The sequence below is a fragment of the Myxine glutinosa genome, chromosome 1 (genome assembly GCF_964187855.1).
Source record: "Myxine glutinosa chromosome 1, kmMyxGlut1.1, whole genome shotgun sequence".
Taxonomy (NCBI): Eukaryota; Metazoa; Chordata; class Myxini; order Myxiniformes; family Myxinidae; genus Myxine; species Myxine glutinosa.
The window spans coordinates 229,478,795-229,505,622 of record NC_136261.1 but is presented as its reverse complement, the minus strand read 5'-3'; the positions used below and the strand labels follow the sequence as shown (position 1 = coordinate 229,505,622).

Sequence of the window (26,828 nt, the reverse complement as noted above, 5' to 3'; positions counted from 1 at the left end):
ACATAGTTTTAGACTCGGTTGAAAAAAAACGGGAAGAGAATCCCATGAAAGTTTCTGTTTATGGAACGAAATGATTTCCCAAAGGCCGGTAAAATAAAGCCCATTCATTGAGTTACTCTCACGATTTTATCCCGAATTCACCATCTGATTTAATTTTTATCGATGGTTTTAGACTCGGTGTCAGAAATAATTGAGAACATTCACGCACACACGGGAAATTGCCGAGATATATTTTTTTAAATCGTGCCACGATGATACACGAAAATTCACCGCCTAAAATAACAGTCGGGGAAAATGTCAACATATATTAAAAATTCGCTTTTTCTTTTCCATTAAGATATATTACTTTTACTTTTGATGACAGTTGTCACAAAAACGACATATATTTCTTCGTTCTTATTTCATTCAACATTATTATCCGGAAGTAAAATATGTTTCAGGAAATTACCGAGAGATATTTCTTCGTTTTTTTAAAATTAGTTATGTGCACATACACTTTAAATAGGTTTATTTGAAATCTTTAATTTTCACAATGTAATTTACTTTCCATTTGTCATTTGATGATTACGAGACACTTCCTCTTGAGGAACGTGACAATTCATGTGTTGCGTGGAAACTTCCATTTCCAAAATGAATGAGACGGGAGAGGAGCGAGGAGTTGGAGAGTGAGGAGCGAGGGGTTGGAGAGTGAGGGGCGAGGGGTTGGAGGGTGAGGGGAGAGGGGTTGGAGAGGGAGGAGCGAGGGGTTGGAGAGCGAGGAGCGAGGGGTTGGAGAGCGAGGAGCGAGGGGTTGGAGAGCGAGGAGCTAGGGGTTGGAGAGCGAGGAGCTCGGGGTTGGAGAGCTCGGAGCTCGGGGTTGGAGAGCTCGGAGCTTGGGGTTGGAGAGCGAGGAGCGAGGGGTTGGAGAGTGAGGAGCGAGGGGTTGGAGAGCGAGGAGCGAGGGGTTGGAGAGCGAGGAGCTAGGGGTTGGAGAGCGAGGAGCTCGGGGTTGGAGAGCGAGGAGCTCGGGGTTGGAGAGCGAGGAGCTCGGGGTTGGAGAGCGAGGAGCTAGGGGTTGGAGATCGAGGAGCTAGGGGTTGGAGAGCGAGGAGCGAGTGGTTGGAGAGCGAGGAGCGAGGGGTTGGAGAGCGAGGAGCTAGGGGTTGGAGAGCGAGGAGCTAGGGGTTGGAGAGCGAGGAGCTAGGGGTTGGGGAGCGAGGAGCTATGAGTTGGAGAGTGAGGAGCGAGGGGTTGGAGAGTGAGGAGTGAGGGGTTGGAGAGTGAGGAGCGAGGAGTTGGAGAGCAAGGAGCTAGGGGTTGGAGAGCGAGGAGCTAGGGGTTGGAGAGCGAGGAGCAAGGAGTTGGAGAGTGAGGGCCGATTGGAGCGGAGAGTGAGGAGCGATTGGAGAGGAGAGTGAGGAGCGATTGGAGAGGAGAGTGAGGAGCGATTGGAGAGGAGTGTGAGGGATTGGAGAGGAGTGTGAGGGATTGGAGAGGAGTGTGAGGGATTGGAGAGGAGTATGAGGGATTGGAGAGGAGTGTGAGGGTTTGGAGAGGAGTGTGAGGGATTGGAGAGGAGTGTGAGGGATTGGAGAGGAGTGTGAGGGATTGGAGAGGAGTGTGAGGGATTGGAGAGGAGTGTGAGGAAATGAGAGGAGTGTGAGGAAAGGAGAGGAGTGTGAGGAGGTATTGGAGGGGAGTGTGAGGAGGTATTGGAGGGGAGTGTGAGGAGGAGTGGGATTGGAGAGGCGTGAGGGTGGAGAGAGAGGAGAGTGTCAGGTGGAGAGGAGTGAGGGGTCACATATTATGTGAAATAAATAAATTGTGTTCATTACACCATTTCTGGATCTGATGAATTGCCAGTAACCATTTTGTAAAATTTAATGTGCAGCATCTAAAGCAAGATGTCCAAATGTCGCACACGTCCATGCCCGTGGGATTCCCACGGGTGACCCCACTAGTATATATATATTAGGGTGGTGCAAAAATTTGAAGATTGGATTTTCATTTCTCCACAAGCCTACCCCTATTCCTATTGAAGAAAGTAGTTTGTGGTGAAAACTTGAGCTTGATTGGACAATATTTAAAGGTTGCTCAAAATGTTGACAAATTTTAAAGAATAATAAGATACAGAATTTTTAGCATCACACATCAATTAATAGATAATTATCTATTTTCAATTACTCAAATTATTTATTATTGTTGGCTTGCTCTTGTCTTCAATGGTATGACCAAGAGATTGTGCAAAAGCACTGGCCACAAACATAGCACGCCGATCTGAGAGATTTACTCTGTCCAGAGTTGCCACTATTGCTGGAGTGATCACCTTGATGGGAGCCTTTTTCGCCTGTTTGGCAGAAGATGGACTTTGGAGTTTGAATTCATTGTCCCCTGAATCGGAGCTTTCAATCTCACTCATCATCATCATCATCAACCACAGCCGATGTTGATGGAACAGATTGCATTGCTGTTAGAGTCTCAGCAGCATGTTTCTTCTTTCTTTTATCTTCATTCTCAAGCCTGATACGCTTTCTGTTCTCCTTCACTGCCAGAGTGTTGTCCACATCCCATACATGAACTTGAGGGATCCTCACGCTGCATGATAAGGAATGCTTTGTCTTCTTCATTCGTCATTTTCTCAAGCGCATCATTTGGTGAGATATCGAGGAGGGATTGAAGATCATCTTTGAACATCTGCTCCTTCACTCTATAGTTTTTGAATGTCTTGGTTCTATTTTTCTTTTCCAGTTTGTAGGCATCATACAACTTCAAAAGTTGGTGCTCACAGGAATCTACTCTGCGCTGGAATTCGTGCTTTCTCCCAGTATGCACACACAGCTTGTACACTAAGTTTGGCATTTTCACGAACTGTATGGTGTTCCTGTATGTGATGGTACACCATTTTCTGCAATGTGTGTCCTTTGGTTGGCAGTCCCCCACATATTATTTCCTTTTCAAACTTGCCTAGCAACCAAACTGTGGAAGAGCTGCGAGTTTCTGCCATCTGAAAAAAACAGGATAAATTAAAAATGTTATTTTTTGAGCAACCTCTAAATAAGTTCCAATTGACCTCATATTTGGTTCATATGATCTTTATAAACATAGGACCAAGGGCAGCCTTGTGGAGCATGGATTTTTAATAGTATTAAATATTACATATATCTGTGGACCACCCTAATATATATATATATATATATATATATATATATATATATATATATATATATATATATATATATATATATATATATATATATATATATATATATATATATATATATATATATATAGACACACACACACACACACACACACACACACACGTTGAAATAGTCTCTCAACCCCTTCAGGGCGAAACTTAAAAAAAAAAAAAAGTGTCAGTGAGAATAGGCGGGTATGGGAGAGTCCAAGGTGATGTTGGATGACAAGTTTGATGGACTGGTGGGAAAAGCACGAGGCAACAACAGACTAGGGAAGATGGTTTTACAGGCGATAAGACAGGGATGAATGAATTGAGATGAGTGTTAAGCTTAGACATGGGAAGAGAAACATGGTAAGTGTCTCTGGTGGAATGTGTGTAACTTGGAGGGGAGGGGTTGGGGGAGGAAGGGATAGTTGTTTTGTGAAGAGGTGAGAGGGCAGGGCGAGCAAGACTATATAGTGAGACCATATATGCTTGCATGGCCACAAACCTGCCTGTAGTGAGGAAGAAACAGATCCTGAAACGCAGCCTCACGACAATGACGAGGAGGGCAAGATATTTCATAGTCTCAAGGGGCTCAAGATGGGAAGCAGCATCAAAGTCCATGGGGGGACATTTTTCATGTAACTTTGTATGAAAGTTTTGTGCACAGTTACAACCTGATGACAGCTTTTTCCATTGTACATGGACTCTCACTGTTGTTTTGTGCTTCAATATCTTGTCAGATGTCAATGATTCTGAGTGCCAACGGAAGAATCAAGCTTAAGTGCCACATAGCAATTGCAGCATGGCGTTCACAGCTAGCCTGGCATCGTGAGCGAACAAGAGCAAAGGAGAAGGGGTGCTTGAGGAGAAGGGAACAAGTCCGAAAATAAAAACGTAAGCAATTCAGCTCGTCACGCATAATATACGCAAATCTGTATGAAGACCAAATTAAGAAGAACACTTCTAGAACTGTTGTCATAAAACAATGATGCAAACTAAAAAATAATTAAAAATTTATCGACATTGTGTGATGGCTAACCCCCACCTTGTTCACGTGAGCAAACCCCAGGTTAACATTTTAGATGAAAGGGGAAACGCTCCATTGAAAAGAAAAAGATGGACAGTGAGCCAACTGCAATCTTGCACCCTTTATGTCAAACAGAACAATAGGTGACAACTGGTTAGTCTTATACACAAATGCAAGTCGGCAAAAAAATCAAAAAAATCAAAATGTTTACTTTGTCACAACCTACAAAACAGGTGCGCAGCATCAATGCCTATTTTAAGGCCATCAATGCCATATATTTATAAATATATAAAAAAGCACACAAGCACACAAGAAACATCGCCGTTCTGTCACACCGAGCCTAAAACTAATGTATGTACATTTGTTTGGTACCACCTTAAATAAAGGTTTAAAACCAAATCTAACCATGACAATCTTGCAGAAAAAAAACTTATATACTCTATGATAATCTAGGCACTGAACAGGCATTACAGAACTGTATAAACAACTGTACAATTGTTATTTTAAAGGGATGCACAACCACTCGGTTAGTACACGTGTAAAAATGACTGCTCAAGTACAAATACGACATTCCCAAACAAATGAATGAATTTTGCCTGCCAATTACGCAAAGAGTGGGATAAACCAGTCGACTTGCACAAGTTGAGCCATCACAAGGAAAAGTATTTCTCCAATATGGGTACATGGAATATATGCACGAGATGACAAAAAGCATCGACAGTGAAATCGGTGCAGAAACCGTTCCTGAGGATGTTTGCAATGACATTTTGTCTGACAAAATGAGCTTAGTACAGCAAATGGATATTATGCAAAGTGGCTTAACTTTCCTCCATCTCCTCTTCCCCCACAACACCCAGACATTTGGCTGCAAGAGTTTGTGAGTATACAGTGTGTTGAGAAAAAAAAAGAAAAAAAACATAAATAATAATAATAATCGGTTGATACACCATTCAAAATAAAAGTCAAACTCCCATGATGGGGAACGTGATGGGGAACGTACAATCGTCTGCCTCCAATGGTGCACCTACGGCTAAGTTGTTGCGTTTTGTATCGGCTGTATCCAGCACAAACATCATGTACCCTGTCCAACCAGTCTGAAACAGTCACTGCAGTATGCATGAGAGGCAACATGGGCTTTTATTCACAGCTACGCACAAGGCACATCTGAGTTATGATGCTCATATATATGATTTCTTTTTCTTTAACCATTACTCGTTGTTAAAAGGCACTGGATAATGGGTGACCAGTTGCAATGTTAATTACAAGAGCCTACAGGAAAAAATAATAATAATAATAATTTTAAAAAAGGCAGAAAATGACAAACACAGCCTCTTAACAGCAGTCCTGGAATGTTGAGATAAACCAACCCAGAACATAACTATACAAGAGAAAGCATTGTAAAGCAGAACTTGTTTTAAGCATTGGCTTGTGCAATAAAAGGCAAGATTTGTTTTCAAAGGCATTCCATAATGAAGCTATAATACAAAATGTTTTTTTTCACGTCCAATTTCCTGGCACGTTCCACCTAAAAGTGAAGTGTTTGCCAACTTCATTTTCCTTGCCAGATGGATTCCTTTTTAAGTGATTAAAATCTCGTCATCATTTATGCTTTTTACTTGCCCATTTTTCTCTTAAGTGTCAAACAAGGAACTAAAAACAAACAAACAAAAAGCCCTATAAAACAGATAAAGATTGTAAAGTAACCTTTCATGCCTTACTCTAAAACAAAAACCAGAGACCATGAGCTTGCACTGCAATTTTTCTTGAACACGTTAAACTATAAAACATAAAACAAATGCGAGCCAGGCACTTTCAATTGTCTCTCCTCATAAGCGTCGACAATAAAATGAAGCATTTTTTTTTTTTTTACAAAACAAAAACAAATGGGTTTGGCTGCATCACAGTAAAGCCAAGTGAAAAGCCTGGATTATTTTTTGCAAGCGGTACGACATGAAAGTAGAAAAACGAAAGAAAAATGCAAACACATTACAATGATGCACTTCTTGTCTGCAGTACACAAGTTAAACCCTGTACACAGAATCAAGTCATCTTAGACATTTAATATCCCAGGCACTTGTGTTCCTAATGGTTAAACACCATTATTAAAGACTACCCACTCTGCAATATTCTGACCACATCCATAAAGAAAAATAAAAACAACAACAAAATAAAAACACCAAAAACCGACAGAAACAATCTGTAGGTTTTTATGCAGAGAGCAATATAAATATAGCAACTACTTTTTTATGTAACTTTGTATAATTTTGTTTACACTGTACTATCTACAACCTCCTCAGCTCATATATATATATTTATATATATATATATATATTTTTTTTTTTAACGAATCCATCAAAGAACACTTCACAAGACGAAAATATTGACCATGAGAAAGACACAGAGTGAGAGCAAATCCAGACAGCTTTGTTACACGTGGGCCATTTCATTCATGCACAGGTTCTTTGAGATGTTAAAAATTTTCTGGTAAAACAAATTTGTTGCCAATCTAAACCAAATTCAACCACACCAAGTATAAAAAGTTTCACCAAATCATGGTCACTTGCGTTTGTTAAGTGAGCCAAAGAAAAGGCGGTGACATTAAAGTCAATTTAGATAATCAAAAAGAAACAATGTGTTTTGGTAATATGTAAAAAGTGGCTTTCACAACCCTTGTTGGGTGGAAAATATGTCGCCATATTTGTTCAGCAAATAAAATGAAAGAAAGACTGGGTTAAAAAAAATGCTGTTGTGCATAGAACAAAAAGAATTCCTGCAGATAAAGGATTGCGAGGACTATTCAAGGTTAACCCGCAATTTTGCTCGACATAATGGTAAAAGAGTCGCAGATCAGAAAAAGTGGTAGTGTCGAGTGGTAGTGGACAAAACCTGGCTACTCTTGTGTGACCCGATGTCATAGCTGTGCAAAGTATTCTGGGTATTTCTCAGGTAGGCATCAACACTGTGTCATGTGTTGGGGTGATCGTGCTTTTTTAATTAAAAGTTTTGGTGAACAGAAAATGCCAAACAAGCTGAAATTTACAGATGAGCTGCTTTCGCCCGTAGATAAGTGTCAATTGTGCAGAAGCAGTTTGAGTGGTGCAAAAGGTTCAAAATGGATGTGGATTGCCAATGGAAGATAAACTCGTTCACATGCGACCAAGTGTTGTGACCCCCCACCTGCTCCCCTCCACAAACATTACCCATGTCCAACAGCTGACCTTGGCCAATAGCTGCATTAATCAGTATTGAAGTGTAGAAGCCTTGATGCATTCACAGCTGTAAGTCAGGAAAGTCGGTGTGGGTTTCTTTTTTCTTTTTGAAGAATTCTCATTTGTTCAGAAGTTAGGATGGGAAGTGCTTAATCACTCCTCTTTGAGTGGTGTGATTTCCATCCAGATATGTGAACATGTGATTTCCATCTCTTTGGACCACTCAAGCAGCATCTGGCGGCATCTAGTTTCAAAGTGAAGAGCATGTGAAAACAGATGTCCAAAAACGGTTCCAAATCTACCCTGAAGATTTTATGCCTTTGGCATTGAGGAAGCAACACACTAATGTAGGTAGGTGTGATTGGGAAATACCTTGAAAAATATGGCAAATTGTATTACTTCACATTTCCTTTCAAATTTTCAAGAACAAAAAGTGAAGGTTAACCTTGAACTCTCCCACTCTTCTACTCACCCTCAATCACTGATAAAATGAATTGACCATTGCCCAATACCCCTCCCAATCATAAACCAATACAAAGCACTTATACACTGCCATTTGCACTTACGTTGTCACTGTACTTGAAACGTCCCCATTTAATAATTTTCATCGAGCATCACATTGAATCAAACTCGTGATCGCACTGCACAGTCACATCCTAAAGGATCTGCATCGTTTAAAAAGATAGAGAATTATATTATTAATTTAGCAAACTTCAAACACAACGATGTACATTGCAGGTCCTCCAAGGATGATACACGACTTCATAGTTTGTGGCCTCGTACCCAAGACTCAGCGCAACAAATGTCCAAGCAGTTATTCCGACTACAATTGCAGGGGAAAAATTCTGTTAAAAAGGTATACTTCTACAATCATGTTTCATTATTGTGAAATACTCGTAATAAAATAAGTAAATGAGTTGTGGTGGGCATGGCGGGAGCTTCCAACGTCATATTTTGCAGTCTGCTCAAAGGTCACCAAATCACTCTCTACTGCTGCTCACTGTGCGAAGCATAAGAGTTTGAATGGGTCTGTGTGTAGGTGGCAGCAAAAAAGAAAAGAAAAAAATAATGAGGGAGGGAGCCACGAGAGCTGAGTTGAAAGATTCTATACAAGGTGCAACTCTGTCTGCTTCAGTTTGAACTATTTATGTGTGACGATGCACAATGCAAATCAAGTTCCACACTCTATGAAGCTGTGGTACTATATTTCCATTAAATCAAATGTAACTTGACAGCGATTGAAAAATAAATAAATAAAAGAAAGCTTTTGGTGGGCATCAAATAAACAAGCAAAATAAAATTAAACTTTGAATAATAATACACAAACACCAACAAGAGATAATTAAAAAACACATGGGCAATAACCAACCTTTCAAGTCCGACAAAAACAAGAGTCAAAGTAAGATGCAAACAATGATTACGCATAGGAAAGAAAAAGCAATTTAAAGCATTCGCACTGCATCAACACAGGTTTGAGCTTGCAAGGCGCTCGAGGCGTGACAGCGAGTTATTAAATCCTTCTCCTTTTCCTACTTCAGCTCTTGGCGAGCCAGCTTGTGAACCGGTTCTTCAGAATCTGTGGAGCCTGAGTCCCAGGACTCATTGCGGCGTGGCTCACGATCTGCAGGGCAAACAGATGCAAACCAAGGTCAGTAAAGGGACCCCTTCAGCTAAAATATATTTTAAAACAGTCACTTAGAATCCCATTTATGTATCGATGAAACCTTACCTTTATTTCCATTCACGGATAAGAAAGAGGAGCCCAAGTCGGCAAACTGGAGGGACAGACATCATTAGGATCCTGCATGGCACAAGACGACTTAGCTAGAGCTCAATACCCTCCTGCTACCCCCAACGAACCCTTTATTCTCCATTTTACAGATACTATGGGGAAAAAGAAAAGGAGCTTATGAGTAAAGGGAAGAAGAAAGAAAAGGAACATATGTAAATACTTGATAGCTTTATCGCTCCCCCACCCCCTCCCACCCTCACACCCTACGCTCCTCCACTTGTAAATATACATTTGGCTGAGCTGCTCCCCCACTGCATAACAATAATAATAATAAACAATAATAATAATAAATATCTTACCCTTTTTTGTAAAGCACTGACATTTTGCTTAAAATTTAGAGCACTTTATAAGAAATAAAATTGCTTGATTGATTGAATTTAAAGTTGTGAAACCAAAATTTCAATCATTCTTCAATACAGTACATGTTCATTAAAAAGGACAGTCTGAGATCAAGTAGACACTATTTACCACAAAATGGAAACATTTGTTGGATACAAAGTCGATTCTTGTGGAAGAGTGAGATAACAGAGGGTAGAAGGCCACACAATGACAGTGGGGCAGTGGGACAAGTGGATGTAAAAAGAGGAACAAACAGGATAGAGAGAAAGAGAGAGAAAGAGAGAGAAGAGAGAGAAAGAGAGAGAAAAAGAGAGAGAAAGAGAGAGAAAGAGAGAGAAAGAGAGAGAAAGAGAGAGAAAGAGAGAGAAATAGAGAGAAATAGAGAGAAATAGAGAGAGAAAGAGAGAGAAAGAAAGAGAGATAAATAGAGAGAGCAAGAGAGAGAAAGAGAGAGAAATAGAGAGAGATAGAAATAGAGAGAGAGAAAGAGAAAGAAAGAGAGTTAAATAGAGAGAAATAGAGAGAGAAAGAGAGAAAGAGAGAAAGAGAGAAAGAGAGATAGAGAGATAGAAAGAGAGGGAGAGGGAGAGGGAGAGGGGGAGGGAGAGGGAGAGGGAGAGGGAGAGGGAGAGGGAGAGGGGGAGGGAGAGGGAGAGAGAGAGAGAGAGAGAGGTAAAGAAATGTAGCAATGTGAAAATAGATGGGGAGAGAGTTAATAAGGATACACAAGATCACGGGTAAGGATTGAGGATACCCCGAGGTGGCACTGCATGGCCAACATGAAGCTGCGGAGCAAAGAGCGTGATTGGAATGGAAAAAGAAAGGAGGTTCCACAAGCAGGAGAAGAGAGGAACAAAGGAGTCGAGGTGAACAGTGAGCATGCATTTTGAGAGTTTCACAAAGAGGGGGTTTCTGAAGGATGTGAGTGACTGGGAAAGTATGGAGAAATGAAAGATCAGAGGAAGCAAGACCTGATGAAAGGCGGAAGAAAACAGAGGCTACCAACCTGTCTGTGATAACAGAGAAATAGGCCCTGTGTTTTTCGTTGTTGAACTATTATCAAAGGTCTTGTAGGTTGTGAGAAATTCAGATTTATAAAGGAAGGACTAACCACGACGGAGGATACCCAGTCTGTGACTGGCTTTGGTGGTCATATATTTCAATATATGGTCAGCCCAGGAGATGTTGTAGCTGATGGTGAGGTGCTGAATGTGAAGAGACAACGTTTTCCAGTGGTTGACCATGGAAATATATAAGTGGGTTAGTTTGACGATCTCACAAAAGAAATGGTGACAAGGTGGGGATTTATCTGGATTGAAAAACATATTCCAAGTGTAAAACGAAAATGTGTTCCTTTCCAGGTCAGCATGGAGTGAAACCCTCTGGAGAGGTCATTAATGTGTAGGAGGAAGTGCACTAGGCTTACGGTGCTGCGTTGGAGCAGTACAACCTCTACTGGGAAAGGAGATGAGAGGATTCGGTTGAGAGCTACATGCTGTCTGCATGAGTGGAGTAAGTCAGCAAGACATGAGGAAAGAAAGTAGCCACAGGCAAAAAGCTTGGCAAGAAGAGCAGGGTACCTGACTGTCGAATGCTCGATATATATCCCAAGGCACATCCCTGGCCTCTTACTTAGGAATCAGGGCCTCCATCTATTGTGGAGAGAGAAGCAGCACAAAACCAAAGTTGAGTGGCTGGGACGGAAGCCAAACTGAGGTCAGAAAGCAGGACATACGAGAAAAGGAAACGCAATATCAGCTGGAGTGATAATTCCATGACTTTGCTTGTGGTTGGAAGTAAGCGAACCGGCCGGCGGTTAAGGAGATTTGTTTTTGATGCTTTGTTATGTCCTCGAGTTCATTCAAGTTGCATGCGTATTGGACTGGGAGTGAATTAGGAGTTCGGCCTGCTGGTAGCATCATTTATGGAGGGTGCTACTTTACCGCAAATACAGTGTCCTTATAGGTTAAGGCAATCATTTACCCAGGGTGCTGGCAATACTTTGCCTCCTCTTTGTTTAAAGACACTGTAATGGTATATTTAATGTCCACTAACAAATACTAACAGATAAGACACCAACTTAATATCCATCTAAGGGCCAGACCCTGCTTGCAAAGTAACAATCTGACAGTCCATAGCTTGGCTGATTAATCAAACCCAGACTAGACAGCTCAAATGTAGGCGTGATTCTGCTGTGCCATCCTGTCAAGACTGTACAGTATTGAGGTGCCGTTGGCTGTCTTCCATGCAGATGGGTGGTGACATTAGGTGAAAGACAGGCTGAAGAGGACAGACAGAGAAAAACAACAGAGTGGAGGCAAGGCCTGCCGCGAGTTTTAACAGCCAGAGTTTTCTCTAACTTGTCGGATGTAAAGATTGTAGTGTCCACGAGGCAGTTGGTATGAGAGAATAAGGTGGGGATAGAGATGGATGGGTTTGGGGGGGAGCACATACTAGAGACAGGCTGATTTATTAACAAGGCACCACCAGAATGTTTTTTTTTTTGTGTGTACTAAGTCGAGACTCATATAAGAGCTAAGATGTTGAAGAATGAGACAGGTTGGAAAAAGAGACAAGAATGGAAAGAGCATGTATATCTCTATACATGATAAATGTTTTAAACAGTTCACCATGCTCTTGCAATAAAGTAACTGATGGATTAATCACTACATGGAGGACAAGAACAAATAAGAATAGCACCTTCCATGCCCATTTATGAATGAATAGGAAATACATTTTGTAACATTCCTTCCTCTTAAAATATCTTAAAGTTTAGTATGGGTTGTCTATAAAATATATATATTTTTAAATGATGTAAAAATAAGTTATAAAATATTGCTTCAATTTAACTAATCTAAAACCAGCTTATAATTTTGCTTATAGTCCATATTATTTGTTGTCTACAGTAATTCCTCGCATAACGTGGTTCATACAACGTTATCTCGTTATTTATCGGCTGATTAATTTAGGAGCATTTTTCATATAGTGCCTAAATTATTATTATTACACAGCTACAGGCAATCACCCCGCCATCACTCCACACCAACTGAATGAGTCCAAGATGGGCCCCGAGATGCTTGGTGTGCACGGACCAATACCAAACACGCGGCAACCCTCGGCCTCCAGTTCTTTGTCAGCCATCTTGGTGTGTGCGCACGTTGAATCCTCCACGAAACTTATGTAATATCTTGTGCATCCTTCTACACAATGGCTTCTTTTTTCCTTTTTTTGTATACAGAGTCAAGGCTTGTGGAAGACTTGTAAGGGATAAACAAGTGATATGAGTGCTTCTGTGCCAAAGAAACAAAGGTAAACTATTTCATTGAAGGCGAAATTAAAAGTGATCGAGCGATACGAGAAAGGTGAATGAGCAGTGGATATTGGCCGAGAGCTTGGACTTACAGAATCCACCTGACTAACGATTCGTGCAAATGCCAATAAAATCAAAGTGAGTGATCGGAGTGTTACACCATTAACTGCAACGAAAGTGAGTCGTTCACGATTGGGCATCATGGAAAAGAAGGAACGCTTGGAAAAAATATGACAAGACACATAATAATGTGTGATTGGTTCAGTGACCGAATGGAAAGTTACCCAAATTGGATCTACTCCTTTTGGTTCAGGGATGAAGCACACTTCCATTTGATTGGGGCAAATCAACAATCATAACATCTTCTGGGGTGTTGAGCCTCCTGAGGAGGTGTCAGATATCTCTCAAGGGACCCAAGTCCACTTGCTTCTGTGTATTGAATGCCAGATGGGGTATACTTGGACCATATTGATTTGAGGACGCCAATGGTAAGACGGGGACAGTCAAAGGCGAGCGGTATCGTAAGGTCCTACGTCAATTCCACGCTGATCTCGCTCAGATACTGTCTCCAAACCAACTCAGACTTGCATGGTTCATGCAGGATGGTGCCCGACCACCCACTGCAGGTGAAACCATCGACTTGCTACACCAGCTGTTTGGAAATCGTGTCATCACCTTGGGCACAGCGCATGAGTAGGTGCCCCACAGCCCGGATTTGAATTCATTGGATTAATTTTTTTTCTTTTCAGGTGCTGCCAAAGGTCAAGTTTACACGAAAATAAATCTCGAACCCTGGCTGTGCTGAAACAGGAGGTGTAGGACTACCGTCAGGCTACCACTCCAGCCACTTGCAGACAAGTTGTGGAGAATTTCAGAGTCGGGGTTAAAGCCTGTTTGAACAGAGGTGGAGCACACATTGAAAATGGCATGTTGTATGCTTTCTATCAATGTGTCACTGAACTTGCTACCTTTTGCAATTTTTCTACAATACAACGTTGAAATAGTCCACTTTTTTGAAACACCCTGCATCTATGTGTATCCTGGAAAAGATTGAGAAAGTGCTTTTTGAGGGAAGGGGGACATGAATCCAGTGAAGAAATTGCAAAAGATGCCAAGATATCAAGAGGCATTCATGGTTCGGGGTGAGATGTGGACAGTCAACAAGGCATTGCTGGATGAACTGGGGGCCTTCACGTTCGTCATGCACAGATACCCAAGGTAAGAACATAGGTTATACATTGTAAATGTAGCTTTAATGAATGTGCATTGCCTTAAAAAAGTTAAATATAGTAATTCTAATTAATAATATAAAACAGAATTACAACTGCTTATTTGCCTTGAAAAAATCTGATTACCAATACCTGTTATTTTATTGAATACATGGTATATAATTTATATAATCACCGTACATTCGACAGCGCCCAACGATTAACTGTAGTGTTTCTGTTATCATTTCAGGATCAAGGAGGTGGATAAGGTGCAGGAGTTGATGCTACGCAAGATGCTGGGAAACAAAACTGACAAGATATTGAAGACGGCAAAGATGGATCTCAGTAAACTACTGTTACGAATTCATGTGAATTACTATTCAGGTCTTTGCTTATCAATGTGTAGTTGATTAAAGGTTGTTGTGATTAAAGGGTCAGGAGCCCTTCTGGGAAAAAGGAGACCGGAAACGGAAGGAGAAAGACACGAGGTCCTGGAGAGAAGCGACGATTCTTCTTCTTCCTCGCCGAGCTCGGACGCGAGCGGTATCGCTATTGAGCAACGTAAGAGAATCGGCGTTTAAAAGCCCGTCTGGCAAGAGGAGTTACCGGGACGTGTAACTACCCTTTGACACGTCAAGTCACTGTGGGTTCGTGCACGGAACCAAGCAGCTGGCACAGTTCGCCTCCCCGTCTACAAGGCCGCGTACGGGTCGCAGCTTGGGCCGCGCGCGCTGGGCAAGCCGCGTGTTGCTTTGCCTGCTTTGCTTTACCCGCTTGGCTTGGCCAGGAGGTGCGCGCTGCAGCCGTTGTTCCCGGTACGGGACGTGCCCGGTGAAAGCACGTCAGGAAGGGTCCGTTCAACCGCCCACATGCGGAGATCGAACTACAGGCGTACGGAGACATTGAGAGAGACATTGACCATGGAGGGAGTCGGGAGTGGGGCTCACGTGAGGAATGTATAAGATGGCCATCTTAGAGTTATTATAGATGAGTTTACATCTTTGTACTATTGATTGCTGATTGTGGATGGTTGTTGATTGCTTGGGGAATATATCATTGATTATTCCGGATCCTTGGTGTGGGGTTTCTTATTGATTGGAATTCATATTGATTGCGTTACGAAAGCGCAGAAATAATAGATCTTTCTGGCGGAGTTCCTCTCACGGTCCGGGGGTCACCGAGACCAGGTAGTCACCGGGAGGACCACGTAACAGAATTGGGGGCTCGTCCAAATTACGATTTGCGGATTCGCAATTGGGTCTACGTCCGGGATCTAAAATTGCATAAAATAATAAAATAATATTTTTATTAATTAAAATTTATTAAGTATTAATTGGTAAATTTTTGGGGAAATTGGGGTAAAGTCTTGGGTGAAGGTTAACAGGTGTTAACGATAGGCACCATGGCGTTTGTGGCACAGAACTTTGCGGTAACCCCGAGTGAGGCACAGTTCCGAGCGTTACTAAAGTCGGACCTCTTGAAATTGGCCAAACATTTTAACTTGGAGGTCCGAACTAATTTGAGGAAGGCAGAATTGCAGACCACGGTGATACAGTCTATGGTGGGATTAGGAACATGGGACGAGTTAGCCTGGCAGTGGCTACCCGAAGAACCAGAAGACGTTGAGCTCCGGAAACTGGAGTTGCAATTACGGAGCCAGGAACGGATCAAAGAAGAAGAAAGGAAAGCAGAAGAGAGGAGAGAAGAGAAACAAGCAGAGGAAAGGAGAGTGGAACGAGAACTCCAGGAAAGGTTAAAAGAAGAGGAAAGGAAAGCAGAAGAGAGGAGAGAAGAGAAACAAGCAGAGGAAAGGAGAGTGGAACGAGAACTCCAGGAAAGGTTAGCAGAAGAAGAAAGGAAAGCAGAAAAGGAAAGAGCAGAAGAAGAAAGGAAAGCAGAAAAGGAAAGAGCAGAAGAAGAAAGGAAAGCAGAAAAGGAAAGAGCAGAAGAAGAAAGGAAAGCAGAAGAGAGGAGAGAAGAGAAACAAGCAGAGGAAAGGAGAGTGGAACGAGAACTCCAGGAAAGGTTAGAAGGAAGAAAAGCAGAGGAGAGGAGAGCTGCAAGGGACCTCGAAGCAGAGGAGAGAAAAGCGGAAAGGGAATTAAAGGAACGTGACATGGAGCTTCAGCAAGAAATTAAATTCAAGGAGCTGGAGTTAATGAGAGAACGGGGAGAGGGACCACCCTTGCTGACGGGGTCGACACCTAGCCAGACCACCTGGGATGTGGGCAGACATGTGAGGCTGGTTCCACCCTTCAGTGAAAAGGAAGTCGCTAAATTTTTTCCACACTTTGAGAAAGTGGCTCGACAGTTAAACTGGCCGGAGGAGGCCTGGACCATACTAGTACAAAGTGTGCTGGTGGGAAAAGCTCAAGAGATTTATTCGGCGCTACCAATGGACCAATGTGCAGATTATGAGGTATTGAAGAAGCACATCCTCAAAGCCTATGAGTTGGTTCCGGAAGCTTACCGGCAAAAATTCAGGAATGCTAGGAAGAGGGAGAGTGAGACCCATGTGGAGTTTGCCAGAGTGAAAGAAAACATGTTTGATCGGTGGTGTGAGTCAAAAGGAGTCGGGAAAGACTTCGAAACATTGCGTGACTTGATCCTGGTGGAGGAATTTCAACAGTGTGTCCACGAGGACATCAAAGTGTACCTGCAGGAAAAGAAAGTACCAAAGTTGTGGGACGCAGCCACCATGGCAGATGATTATGCCTTAACACACCGGATAGGGGTCCACAAACCTAACTCCTCGCCTAGACTTCAGCAGGGGAGTTATGGAACACCCGGTGCGGAGAACGACCTTACATGGCGGTGGCCTCGAGATGATTATGGGGACAACTCTGATACCCCAACTGTTAGAAATCAGAGGGCTACGGGCCCAAGACAAACTTATTTTTCGGGGGGCTCAAGGCCGACCCCGAGTTTTTCCTCCGGGCCTACTTGCGCTTTTTGCAAGAAACCGGGACACTTGATGTCCAGTTGTTACCTCATGAAAAGGGAAAACCCAGAGCGGAGTCCGACTATTACCACTCCGAATGCGATGGCAAGCGTAAGAAATCGCCCACAGAAGAGTTACCAACCATTTATTTATGAGGGGTTGGTCTCACTCAAGGGAGACTTGACTAACCCAAGACCGGTTAGGGTTTTGAGGGACACAGGAGCCCATCAATCCTTAATGCTTGAAGGCATTTTGCCAGTGTCAAAGAGTACCGCAACTGGTGATAGTGTTCGGTTACAAGGGATCGGTGGCTGTGTTAGTGCCCCCCTTCATGTCATCCATTTGGAATCCGATTTGGTGTCAGGACCAGTCACCGTCGGTTTACAAGCCACGCTTCCTGTAGAGGGAGTATCTGTGATTATCGGGAATGATTTGGCCGGGGGGCCAATTTATGGTAACCCGAGGGTGGATAAAGAGCCCCGCAGGGGAAATAACACCACCCCAGCTCGGGATGGCGACACAAGTTCCAAGTTATTTGTAGGGGGACTGAACTTCAACACAGAGGAAGAAGTTCTGACCTCTGTCTTCAACAGATATGGGCCGCTGGTGGAAGTGCGGGTGGTAAAAGACAGGGAAACGCAACGGTCAAGAGGGTTCGGCTTTGTCACGTTTGCAAGCCCAAGAGAGGCCAGAGAGGCAGAGAAGAATTGGAATGGTAAGGCTTTGGAGGGTCGGACCATAACAGTAGGGAAGGCATTTCGTAGGCGTCGAGAGGTCTACCGAAGAGGACAACTTGGCGGTAGTTTTGGGGTTGGCAGCAGCCGATATTACTATGGAGGCTCCCAGAGTTACGGCACCTCCCGAAAGAAGGAATGTCAGAGCACTGGCCGAGAAGGAGACCGCCAGTCAAGTAACGGCTGGGACAAGGGGTCCCACCGTAACTGTTAGGAGTCTGGAGAAGTTGAAGCACTAGATACGGGGGAGCCGCCGAGCCGGGGCTCCTACACGGACTAACCGTGAACGCCACGTTCTTAAAGGCGTCCAGGTAGTGAACTTTCCTGCACGGACTAACCGTGAACTCCACGTTCTCAAAGGCGTCCATGTAATGAACTTTCCTCCCCGGACTAACCGTGAACTCCACATTCCTTAAGGCGTCCATGTAGGGAATACTCAGCTGGGCCTCCCGAAAAAGTGCTATCGAGAGGTTTAACTTTGGGGCTTTGGTCACCACCTCTTAACCGTCATTCAAGAGAAACCAGAAGTGGTTGATGCTTGGTCCAGAGGGAATTAATCTAGGGGATTGGGTGAAATATTGTTGCTTTATTTTTAAGTGATGACTGTGCCCGGGGGGAACTGATGATTTGGGGGGGGTGGGGGTGAGTTATCTGGTTTGTTTATCCAAGTTGGCCGGCAAAGAAAGTTTTCGCTGGGTTCAAACTTTCTTTCTTGAAGGGGGGGAGTGTTACGAATTCATGTGAATTACTATTCAGGTCTTTGCTTATCAATGTGTAGTCGATTAAAGGTTGTTGTGATTAAAGGGTCAGGAGCCCTTCTGGGAAAAAGGAGACCGGAAACGGAAGGAGAAAGACACGAGGTCCTGGAGAGAAGCGACGATTCTTCTTCTTCCTCGCCGAGCTCGGACGCGAGCGGTATCGCTATTGAGCAACGTAAGAGAATCGGCGTTTAAAAGCCCGTCTGGCGAGAGGAGTTACCGGGACGTGTAACTACCCTTTGACACGTCAAGTCACTGTGGGTTCGTGCACGGAACCAAGCAGCTGGCACAGTTCGCCTCCCCGTCTACAAGGCCGCGTACGGGTCGCACCTTGGGCCGCGCGCGCTGGGCAAGCCGCGTGTTGCTTTGCCTGCTTTGCTTTACCCGCTTGGCTTGGCCAGGAGGTGCGCGCTGCAGCCGTTGTTCCCGGTACGGGACGTGCCCGGTGAAAGCACGTCAGGAAGGGTCCGTTCCACCGCCCACGTGCGGAGATCGAACTACAGGCGTACGGAGACATTGAGAGAGACATTGACCATGGAGGGAGTCGGGAGTGGGGCTCACGTGAGGAATGTATAAGATGGCCATCTTAGAGTTATTATAGATGAGTTTACATCTTTGTACTATTGATTGCTGATTGTGGATGGTTGTTGATTGCTTGGGGAATATATCATTGATTATTCCGGATCCTTGGTGTGGGGTTTCTTATTGATTGGAATTCATATTGATTGCGTTACGAAAGCGCATAAATAATAGATCTTTCTGGCGGAGTTCCTCTCACGGTCCGGGGGTCACCGAGACCAGGTAGTCACCGGGAGGACCACGTAACACTACCACCATGCTGGATGTCATTAATGCCCCATATCAAATGGGCCAATTACCGCATGGTACAGTGGAAGCTTGCACTCGTGAATGACCCCAATCCTCCTCTTGTCCAGGAACACAGCTGGAAAGACGACACGAACACTCATCTTCTTGAGCTAGTCTGGTCTGAAGGTGCCATCATCTCTGATAGACTGATAGATATTGTAGCTGATATCATTTAAAGTGATAGTGATGAAGAATCTAGTGATAGAGAAGATGTCGAGGAAATTGATCAAGATGACTTGTCCGATGCATCTAATGATGAATAGATTGGTTTACTGTTGAATTCACCATTGTTAGAGAGTAGGCTCTAAAGCAAGCATCAATAGCATTGTGTTGGACTTAGATGTTGATGTCTGATGTGGAGGTAAATGAAAATTCCTGTGTACATTGACCAAAGTACCTCAACATGTTTGTCTTGGTTAAATGTGGTCGCTGGTGGCCATTTTGAAAGGTGGCTAAAACAATGAAAGTGCTCAGTTTGTTTCAATGTTAACAATGGAACACGTTTTTGGGACATTTTAGAGCTTTAAAAAAATGTTGGTCTCACCAAGTCCTGGGGTGAGGAGGGGGGTGGGGGGTATGTTACCCCCAATCTATGTACCCTACTATATATGCCTTCTGTACCTTGCAGTGATCAAAGGCATTATCTATCACCATTTTGTTTTAAAGCCTGGTATTTTAAAGCCTGGTGTTGGCTTAGCGGTTAGGGTGCTGGCTTGGGATCCTAGGATCCTGGGTTCGAATCCGGGTCGATCGCTAAGTTAACACCAGGGGGGTTGACTCAGCCTGTCATCCTTCCGAGGTCGGCAAATTGAGTACCAGCTTGCTGGGATGAATGATCCCGGTGTGTACCCCGGTTTAGAATAGGTACACCGTATCCCTGCGCATCGTAAGAGGCGACTCAGGGTTGGCGCCAGGAAGGGCATCCGGCCATAAAAACATTGCCTCAAACAGGTAACCATGATTGTCATGGGACCCGCAAGGCTAACCCCCACTCTAGCGGGGAAAATGGCCTTAAAACGATCATTCATTCATTCATTTTGTTTTAAAGACATTACATTTGCCACTTAAAAAAATACAACTTTATATGAGTAAAGAGTATAAAAAGAAAGAAAGAAAGTAAATCGCTCTTCCAAAGACATGGAATTATTTTTTTTCTATCTCAATGTATTAACAATGAAGCAGCCAACCAGACGGGGCAAATTTTCAAAATCAACTCAGATAAGGGGCCGTACACAAAACAAGTGACCCTTTGAGGGGTTAGGGAGTGTTTCCTGTAACATCACAGGGTGGGGAGGAGGGTGTCAAACCCACAGTCAAATGACACGATCTTCATCTTCATTGGTGTAGCCATCTTGGATTTCTTTTCACAATGACAGAACATGTCAATTTAGAATGACCTTGATTTTGGTTGAATCCGTCCAAAAATGGCAATGGTGCTGTTTAAATCATTAATTTGAAGCTACGAGCGCACATTTCCGAAAAGGAGATGGTAGGAAGTTAAACTAGAGATTTCTAGAATTTGGAGGGAGTTGAAGGGCAACATTATCTCCTCAACTGAGCTGTCGGATGTCACCAATAAAAGAAATTGCAAAATGGAAGCTGATCAAATTCAAATTCAAAACAACATTTATTTCCTTCAACAAAATCAACATGGTATACAAAAGACATTTAAGTAGCTGTATCCCCAAAAAGCATGGCTTGTAGCGGGAACGCATTTACTCGTACAAGGTGATATTCAGAAAAAACTATGAAACAAGATCGAATTATATAACAGATATAAATAAATCATGGCATAATTGAAAGAAACGTGTTCATGGGATGTCGGTTTAGAAAAGTCAATGAAAAGATTAGTACATCAATGGATCAATGGAAGGCACAAGTGTGAGGGATAATTCAATAGAGAAATATATAATATATTTCTTAAAGGATCTATGTATAATATTGAGAGACAAAGTGTTAATTAAGGTTTAATGAAAAGTTATTAAATGATGGGGATTTTCTAATACTATCTGACAGATCATGCCACACTTTACAGTCAGAGAAATGAATATTATGTTGAAAAGCAAGGGTTCTGCGTTTTGGAAAATGAATATCAGTGGCAAGTCTAGTACCTTACTTATGATGAATTTCATAATTAAATGAAAAAAGATCACAAAATTTAGAAGGAAGTTGTCTATTCATACATTTACAGAAACAAGACTTTGCTGATGCGATGTGACATCACACAAAGTGATGAAATAATTGATTTACACAAGTTATTGGTGGTCCTCTTGATATGATTCAAAGGATTTTATTCTGCAGCACTAGAAATTTATTTAGATTTGATTAAAATGTATTTCCCCAGAATAAATTATAATATGAGATACATGAAAGTTTGGAATCAATATACACGGTGTTCCAAAAAGACCTGGAAAACATTGGTTGTTAATATATTTAGCACAACAAATGATGCAATGATACTCTTTGTTTTATATGATACAGAAACTCAAAGTTTTCTTTATTTTCAGGTCTGGTGGTTTAATGCAAAAGAAAATGTCGAATACACAGGAGAAAGCTCAGTGAGACGAGACACTCAAATCAAGCAAGTTAAGCGTAATTTCCGTACAAGGAATGGAAGGAATCCGCCATCGCGGACTAGTATTGAGAGTGGTACAGGAGGTTTAAGGAGACTGGAAGTGGTCAGAAACAGAAAAGTATGGATGGACCAAGCACAAGTGCAGCAGACGTTGAACAGTGCGCGAATCATTTCAACAAAGTCCCAGAAAATAAATCCAACACACATCCAGAGAACTGGGACTACCAACCACCACTGTACACAGGATTTTGTATAAAGACTGAAGCTTTATGCCTACAAGGTGCAGATTATGCAGGAACTCAAACCAAACAATGGATCCAAATGCAAGGGGTTTGCCTTGGAAATGCTCAGTCGCATAGAGGATGATGAAGATTACCTGAAAAAGGTCGTGTTCACAGACAAAGCTTGCTTTCATGTATCGGGGAAGGTCAACCAGCACAATACAAAAGGGATCTGGGGCTCTGAAAACCCCCACGTGGTCATTGAACACATACGTGAGAGTCCAATGGTCAATGTGTGGTGTAGCCTTCTGCATGACCGCTTGGTGGGTCCGTTTTTCTTTGCGGAGGATACAGTGAACTCAAGAATTTACATGAACATGTTGGAAGGATTCTTATTCCCACAGATTGAAGACCTGAAACCTGATATCAACAGGACGGCGCTCCACTTCATTGGGCCTTAGTCGTTTGAGGCATCCTGAATGAAAAAAATATCAGGTTGCTGGATTGGCCGAGATGGACCACAGCCTGGCCCCACGATCTCCAAACATAACCCCCCTTGATTTTTTCTGTGGGGGTTTGTCAAAGATGTTGTCTACAACACCAAGGTGGCAAACCTGCAGGCTCTTCGTTCTTGGATTACAGCTGCATGTGCACTGGTGGACACAAACATGCTGAGCTGAACATGGCAAGACGTCGTGTACCACCTTGATGTCCTGCGCACAACAAACGGAACTCACAATGAAGGTATTGATGGTATGCACAAAACTTTGAGTTTCTGTATCATATAAAACAATGGGTATCATTGTATCATTTGTGGTTCTAAATATATTAACAACCAAAGTTGTCTGGGTCTTTTGTAACACATTGTATACTGAAACTGAAAAACTTGGTATTTTCAAATTTTGAAATAGTAGCAGAATTGATACTGACATTAACAGTAATCAAATCAGTACATTTGAATATTTTACTAAAGACAATGTACAGTAATTACATTTATTTGAGTTAACAGACAACCTATTTGAGGTAACAAATGGGAATTTAAAAAAGGTGACATCGCTCTCATTCACGGAGTCACGCACTTTTTAGTGTTGGGATTAGCAAAGGGTCACCAAATGTCACGGCAGGTGGGGAGTGGGGGGAGAAAAAACTGCCAAAAAGAGTCACATATTTTGTGTACAGCCCCAAAAGAGTGGCAATGTAATACTTTCCATCCACAATGAAAATAAAAATAACCGACTATTAACTCTTCAACAAAAGAAACGAGTCAAGATTTTAAACAAACAAATAAACAAACAAGCAAGCAAACAAAGCTGGCGTTTATAATTAACCAATAATAAAGGTATTTTCATTTTCCCTTTAGATTTTCTAACCCTAACCCCCCCTTCCCCACCCACCCTTACTTTTCACCTTATTTTACATGATCCAACTGTGTATGATGGAAAAAGGCAAACCCCTGCGCACCTCTCCCATGACAGCAATGGGTGTTTCACCACGAGCACGTGCCACCCGTTGCTCCACCAAGTAGAACATATACTCGTCATAGAGGAGGCGGATTAGATGGAACGATCCAAAACTTGCAGCACTCCGTAGAGTCAAGTCACGGATCACCATCGAGCTGAAAAGGGAATTCAAGGTATACGTGACATCCAAGATATATGTTTGGGATTTACAATTCCAGTACAAGTTTACTTCTACAAGTGACAGACATTTTGTTTCAACTTAGAGTATTAGAGGGTGCTTTTATCTAGGTTTCTTAGCCATACATTAATTGGAGCACTCTCTGAGCTGAAAAAGGCAAAAAAAGAAATAAAGCACAAATTACTATTTTATGTTCATCACTTGTCAATCTTAAAACATGTTCATTTGTCAATCTCAAATGTTGATGATATATCTCAAGCATTCATTCACTACAATAATTGAAAAAACCCCCCAAAAAAACCTTAACAGCACATCAAACCAGATCAAACACATAATTGCACATCAAACCAGATCAAACACATAATTGCACATCAAATCAGATCAAACACATAATTGCAAATCAAACAAGATCAAACCCATATTAGCACATCAAACCAGATCAAACACATAATTGCACATCAAACCAGACCAAACACATAATTGCACATCAAACCAGACCAAACACATAATTGCACATCAAACCAGATCAAACATAAAATAGCACATCAAACCAGATCAAACATAAAATAGCACATCAAACCAGATCAAACACATATCACATCAAACCAGCTCAAACCCATAATATGACATCAAACCAGACCAAACACATAATTGCACATCAAACCAGATCAAACATAAAATAGCACATTAAACCAGATCAAACACATAATAGCACATCGAACCAGATCAAACACAAAATAGCACATTAAACCAGATCAAACACAAAATAGCACATCAAACCAGATCAAACACATAATAGCACATCAATTGAGGGCCGATGGCAAAAAGAGCGTTCAGAGTGGACAATTTAACAAAGTAGCTCACAGTGGAATGAGCTGATGGACAGTCTCATAGACTGGTGATTATTCTGTGATACCTTGTCACATCTCTCTCACCAATGCTTGGAATTTACCCATTTTTAATACAACAAATACAAGCTGATTTTGCATTGTTAAAAATGCAATATATAGGAGAGACTTAAGAACACAAAATGATTTGTTTCTTGGATCTGTTATTAATGAAATGGAAAACCAAATACTGCATTGGAGTCATCAGAAGGAACCAGAAGAAGTAAAGAGCAAAGATGAAGTCATCAGGAGGAACCTGGATAGGATTCGGGTTTCAGCTGCTACTCTTCTACCCTCAAACCCATCCAGGCACAGCCAAGTGAACCTCACAGAAAATTTTCTGCAAGAATTCACTTTTCTTAAGACAGATAGAAAAAGAAAGAGAGGAATAAAGAAGGAGCAATAATTAGAATGAATAAAGAGAAATATGAAAAAGAAGAAAGAAATGTGAAAGGAACAAAGATGTTGGGAATAACCCAGATAGAACATTTCAGCAGTTCTTCCTCAGGCAAAAACGCAGCAACAGTTACAAACTACCAGAGGTCCAGAGTCAACATTACACTACATTTATATTTATACATATATATACTGAAACGCAAAAGAAACTTACCACCTTTGAAACCTTTAAATATCAACAATAACACTGCGTGTAGTAAATGTGTGAACTTATTTGTGGACAATAGTGTCCTCACTGTCAGACAAAACGGTCACGGATGGTCACTTGAACCTTCAATGGTCACTTCATAGCACAGCTGTTGAACAGCCGTTTTGACTGTCAGTGATTAGCCAAGGGGTACGGGATGATTTTAATGAGCTGCACGTGATGTCTTGATATTGGCTTTAAAAAGGCCAGTGCAAAATGGGCATTTTGACTGAAAAAATTGACCATTTTGACCAACTTCAAAAAGACCGAAAACGCAAAAGAAACTTACCACCTTTGAAACCTTTAAATATCAACAATAACACTGCGTGTAGTAAATGTGTGAACTTATTTGTGGACAATAGTGTCCTCACTGTCAGACAAAACGGTCACGGATGGTCACTTGAACCTTCAATGGTCACTTCATAGCACAGCTGTTGAACAGCCGTTTTGACTGTCAGTGATTAGCCAAGGGGTACGGGATGATTTTAATGAGCTGCACGTGATGTCTTGATATTGGCTTAAAAAAGGCCAGTGCAAAATGGGCATTTCAATCAACATGCCACGATTGTCAAGGGATCAACGGCAGCGTGCCCTGGGCATGCTGCAAGGCGGACTGAGCTACCGTGAGGTGGCACGTCGCCTTGGCTGTTCACACCAGATGATATCGGCCCTGGTGGACAGAGACACCCTCCACAACTCTGCAGATGACAGACCTCGATCAGGGAGGCCAAGAGTCACCACTGCAAGGCAGGACAGGCAGATGGTCCGAAGTCACCTGCGGGATCGATTCCGTCCAGCATCCCGCACTGCGGCAGAAACTCCAAGGCATGCAAACCCACGGATCTCCAATGATACTGCACGAAGACGACTGCATGACTATGGTCTGACTGCCAGAAGACCATACAGAGGCCCCGTGATGACGGCTGCCCATCGCCGCAACCGACAGAGATGGTGCCAGCAGCATCAGCGGTGGACCTTGGCGCAGTGGAACGAGGTCGCTTTCAGCGATGAGTCAAGGTTCTGTGTGGACAGTCCTGATGGGCGTGAGCGTGTCTGGAGAAGAACTGGCAAGCGATATGCCGATTGTTGCGTGCGTCAAGCCAACAGGTGGGGTGGCCCAAGTGTGATGGTGTGGGCCGCCATATCAGGCCGGTACAGGACGCCACTGGTGGTTGTGGATGGGAATCTTAATGCCCAGCGGTATGTGGATAACATCCTGCGACCTCATCTGCTGCCATTCCTGCTAGACCACCCAGAACTGAGAACCTTTCAGCATGACAATGCTCGTCCCCATGCTGCTCGCTTTACCACTGCATTTCTCCAAGGCGAGAACATCAACACCATGCAGTGGCCTGCGCTCTCCCCTGACCTGAATCCCATAGAGCACCTGTGGGATGAGCTTGGGAGACGCGTAGTTGGCAGGGCCAGGACACGGGCAGAGCTGCTTCAGACATTGAGGACTGAGTGGGACAGAATCCAGCAGCAATCCATCCAAAGACTGGTAGGCAGTATA

The 26,828-nt window shown here is 42.7% G+C and overlaps 1 protein-coding gene and 1 long non-coding RNA gene across 7 annotated transcripts in view; one reads left to right on the top strand and one right to left on the bottom strand.

Moving 5' to 3' along the window:
- Window positions 1–7,495: 7,495 nt before the first annotated feature.
- LOC137434919 (DNA-binding protein RFX2) overlaps window positions 7,496–26,828 on the bottom strand; it is a 205,977-nt gene continuing 186,644 nt past the window's right edge. For 4 of the 6 annotated variants that reach the window (XM_068128163.2, XM_078784813.1, XM_068128170.2 and 1 more), the window contains 3 exons: window positions 23,609–23,762; window positions 9,132–9,177; window positions 7,496–9,023 (listed from right to left, as the gene is read on the bottom strand). In XM_068128163.2, coding sequence (XP_067984264.2) covers window positions 8,932–9,023; window positions 9,132–9,177; window positions 23,609–23,762 — 292 coding nt within the window. In that variant the 3' untranslated portion in view covers window positions 7,496–8,931. Of the gene's footprint in view, window positions 9,024–9,131; window positions 9,204–23,608; window positions 23,763–26,828 lie in introns of all 6 variants that reach the window. The other 2 variants (XM_078784817.1, XM_068128178.2) reach the window with 1 other exon arrangement.
- Window positions 13,330–14,711, top strand: LOC137434842 (uncharacterized). The gene is made up of 2 exons (XR_013622069.1): window positions 13,330–14,061; window positions 14,302–14,711. It is a non-coding gene; the product is annotated as an uncharacterized LOC137434842 (long non-coding RNA).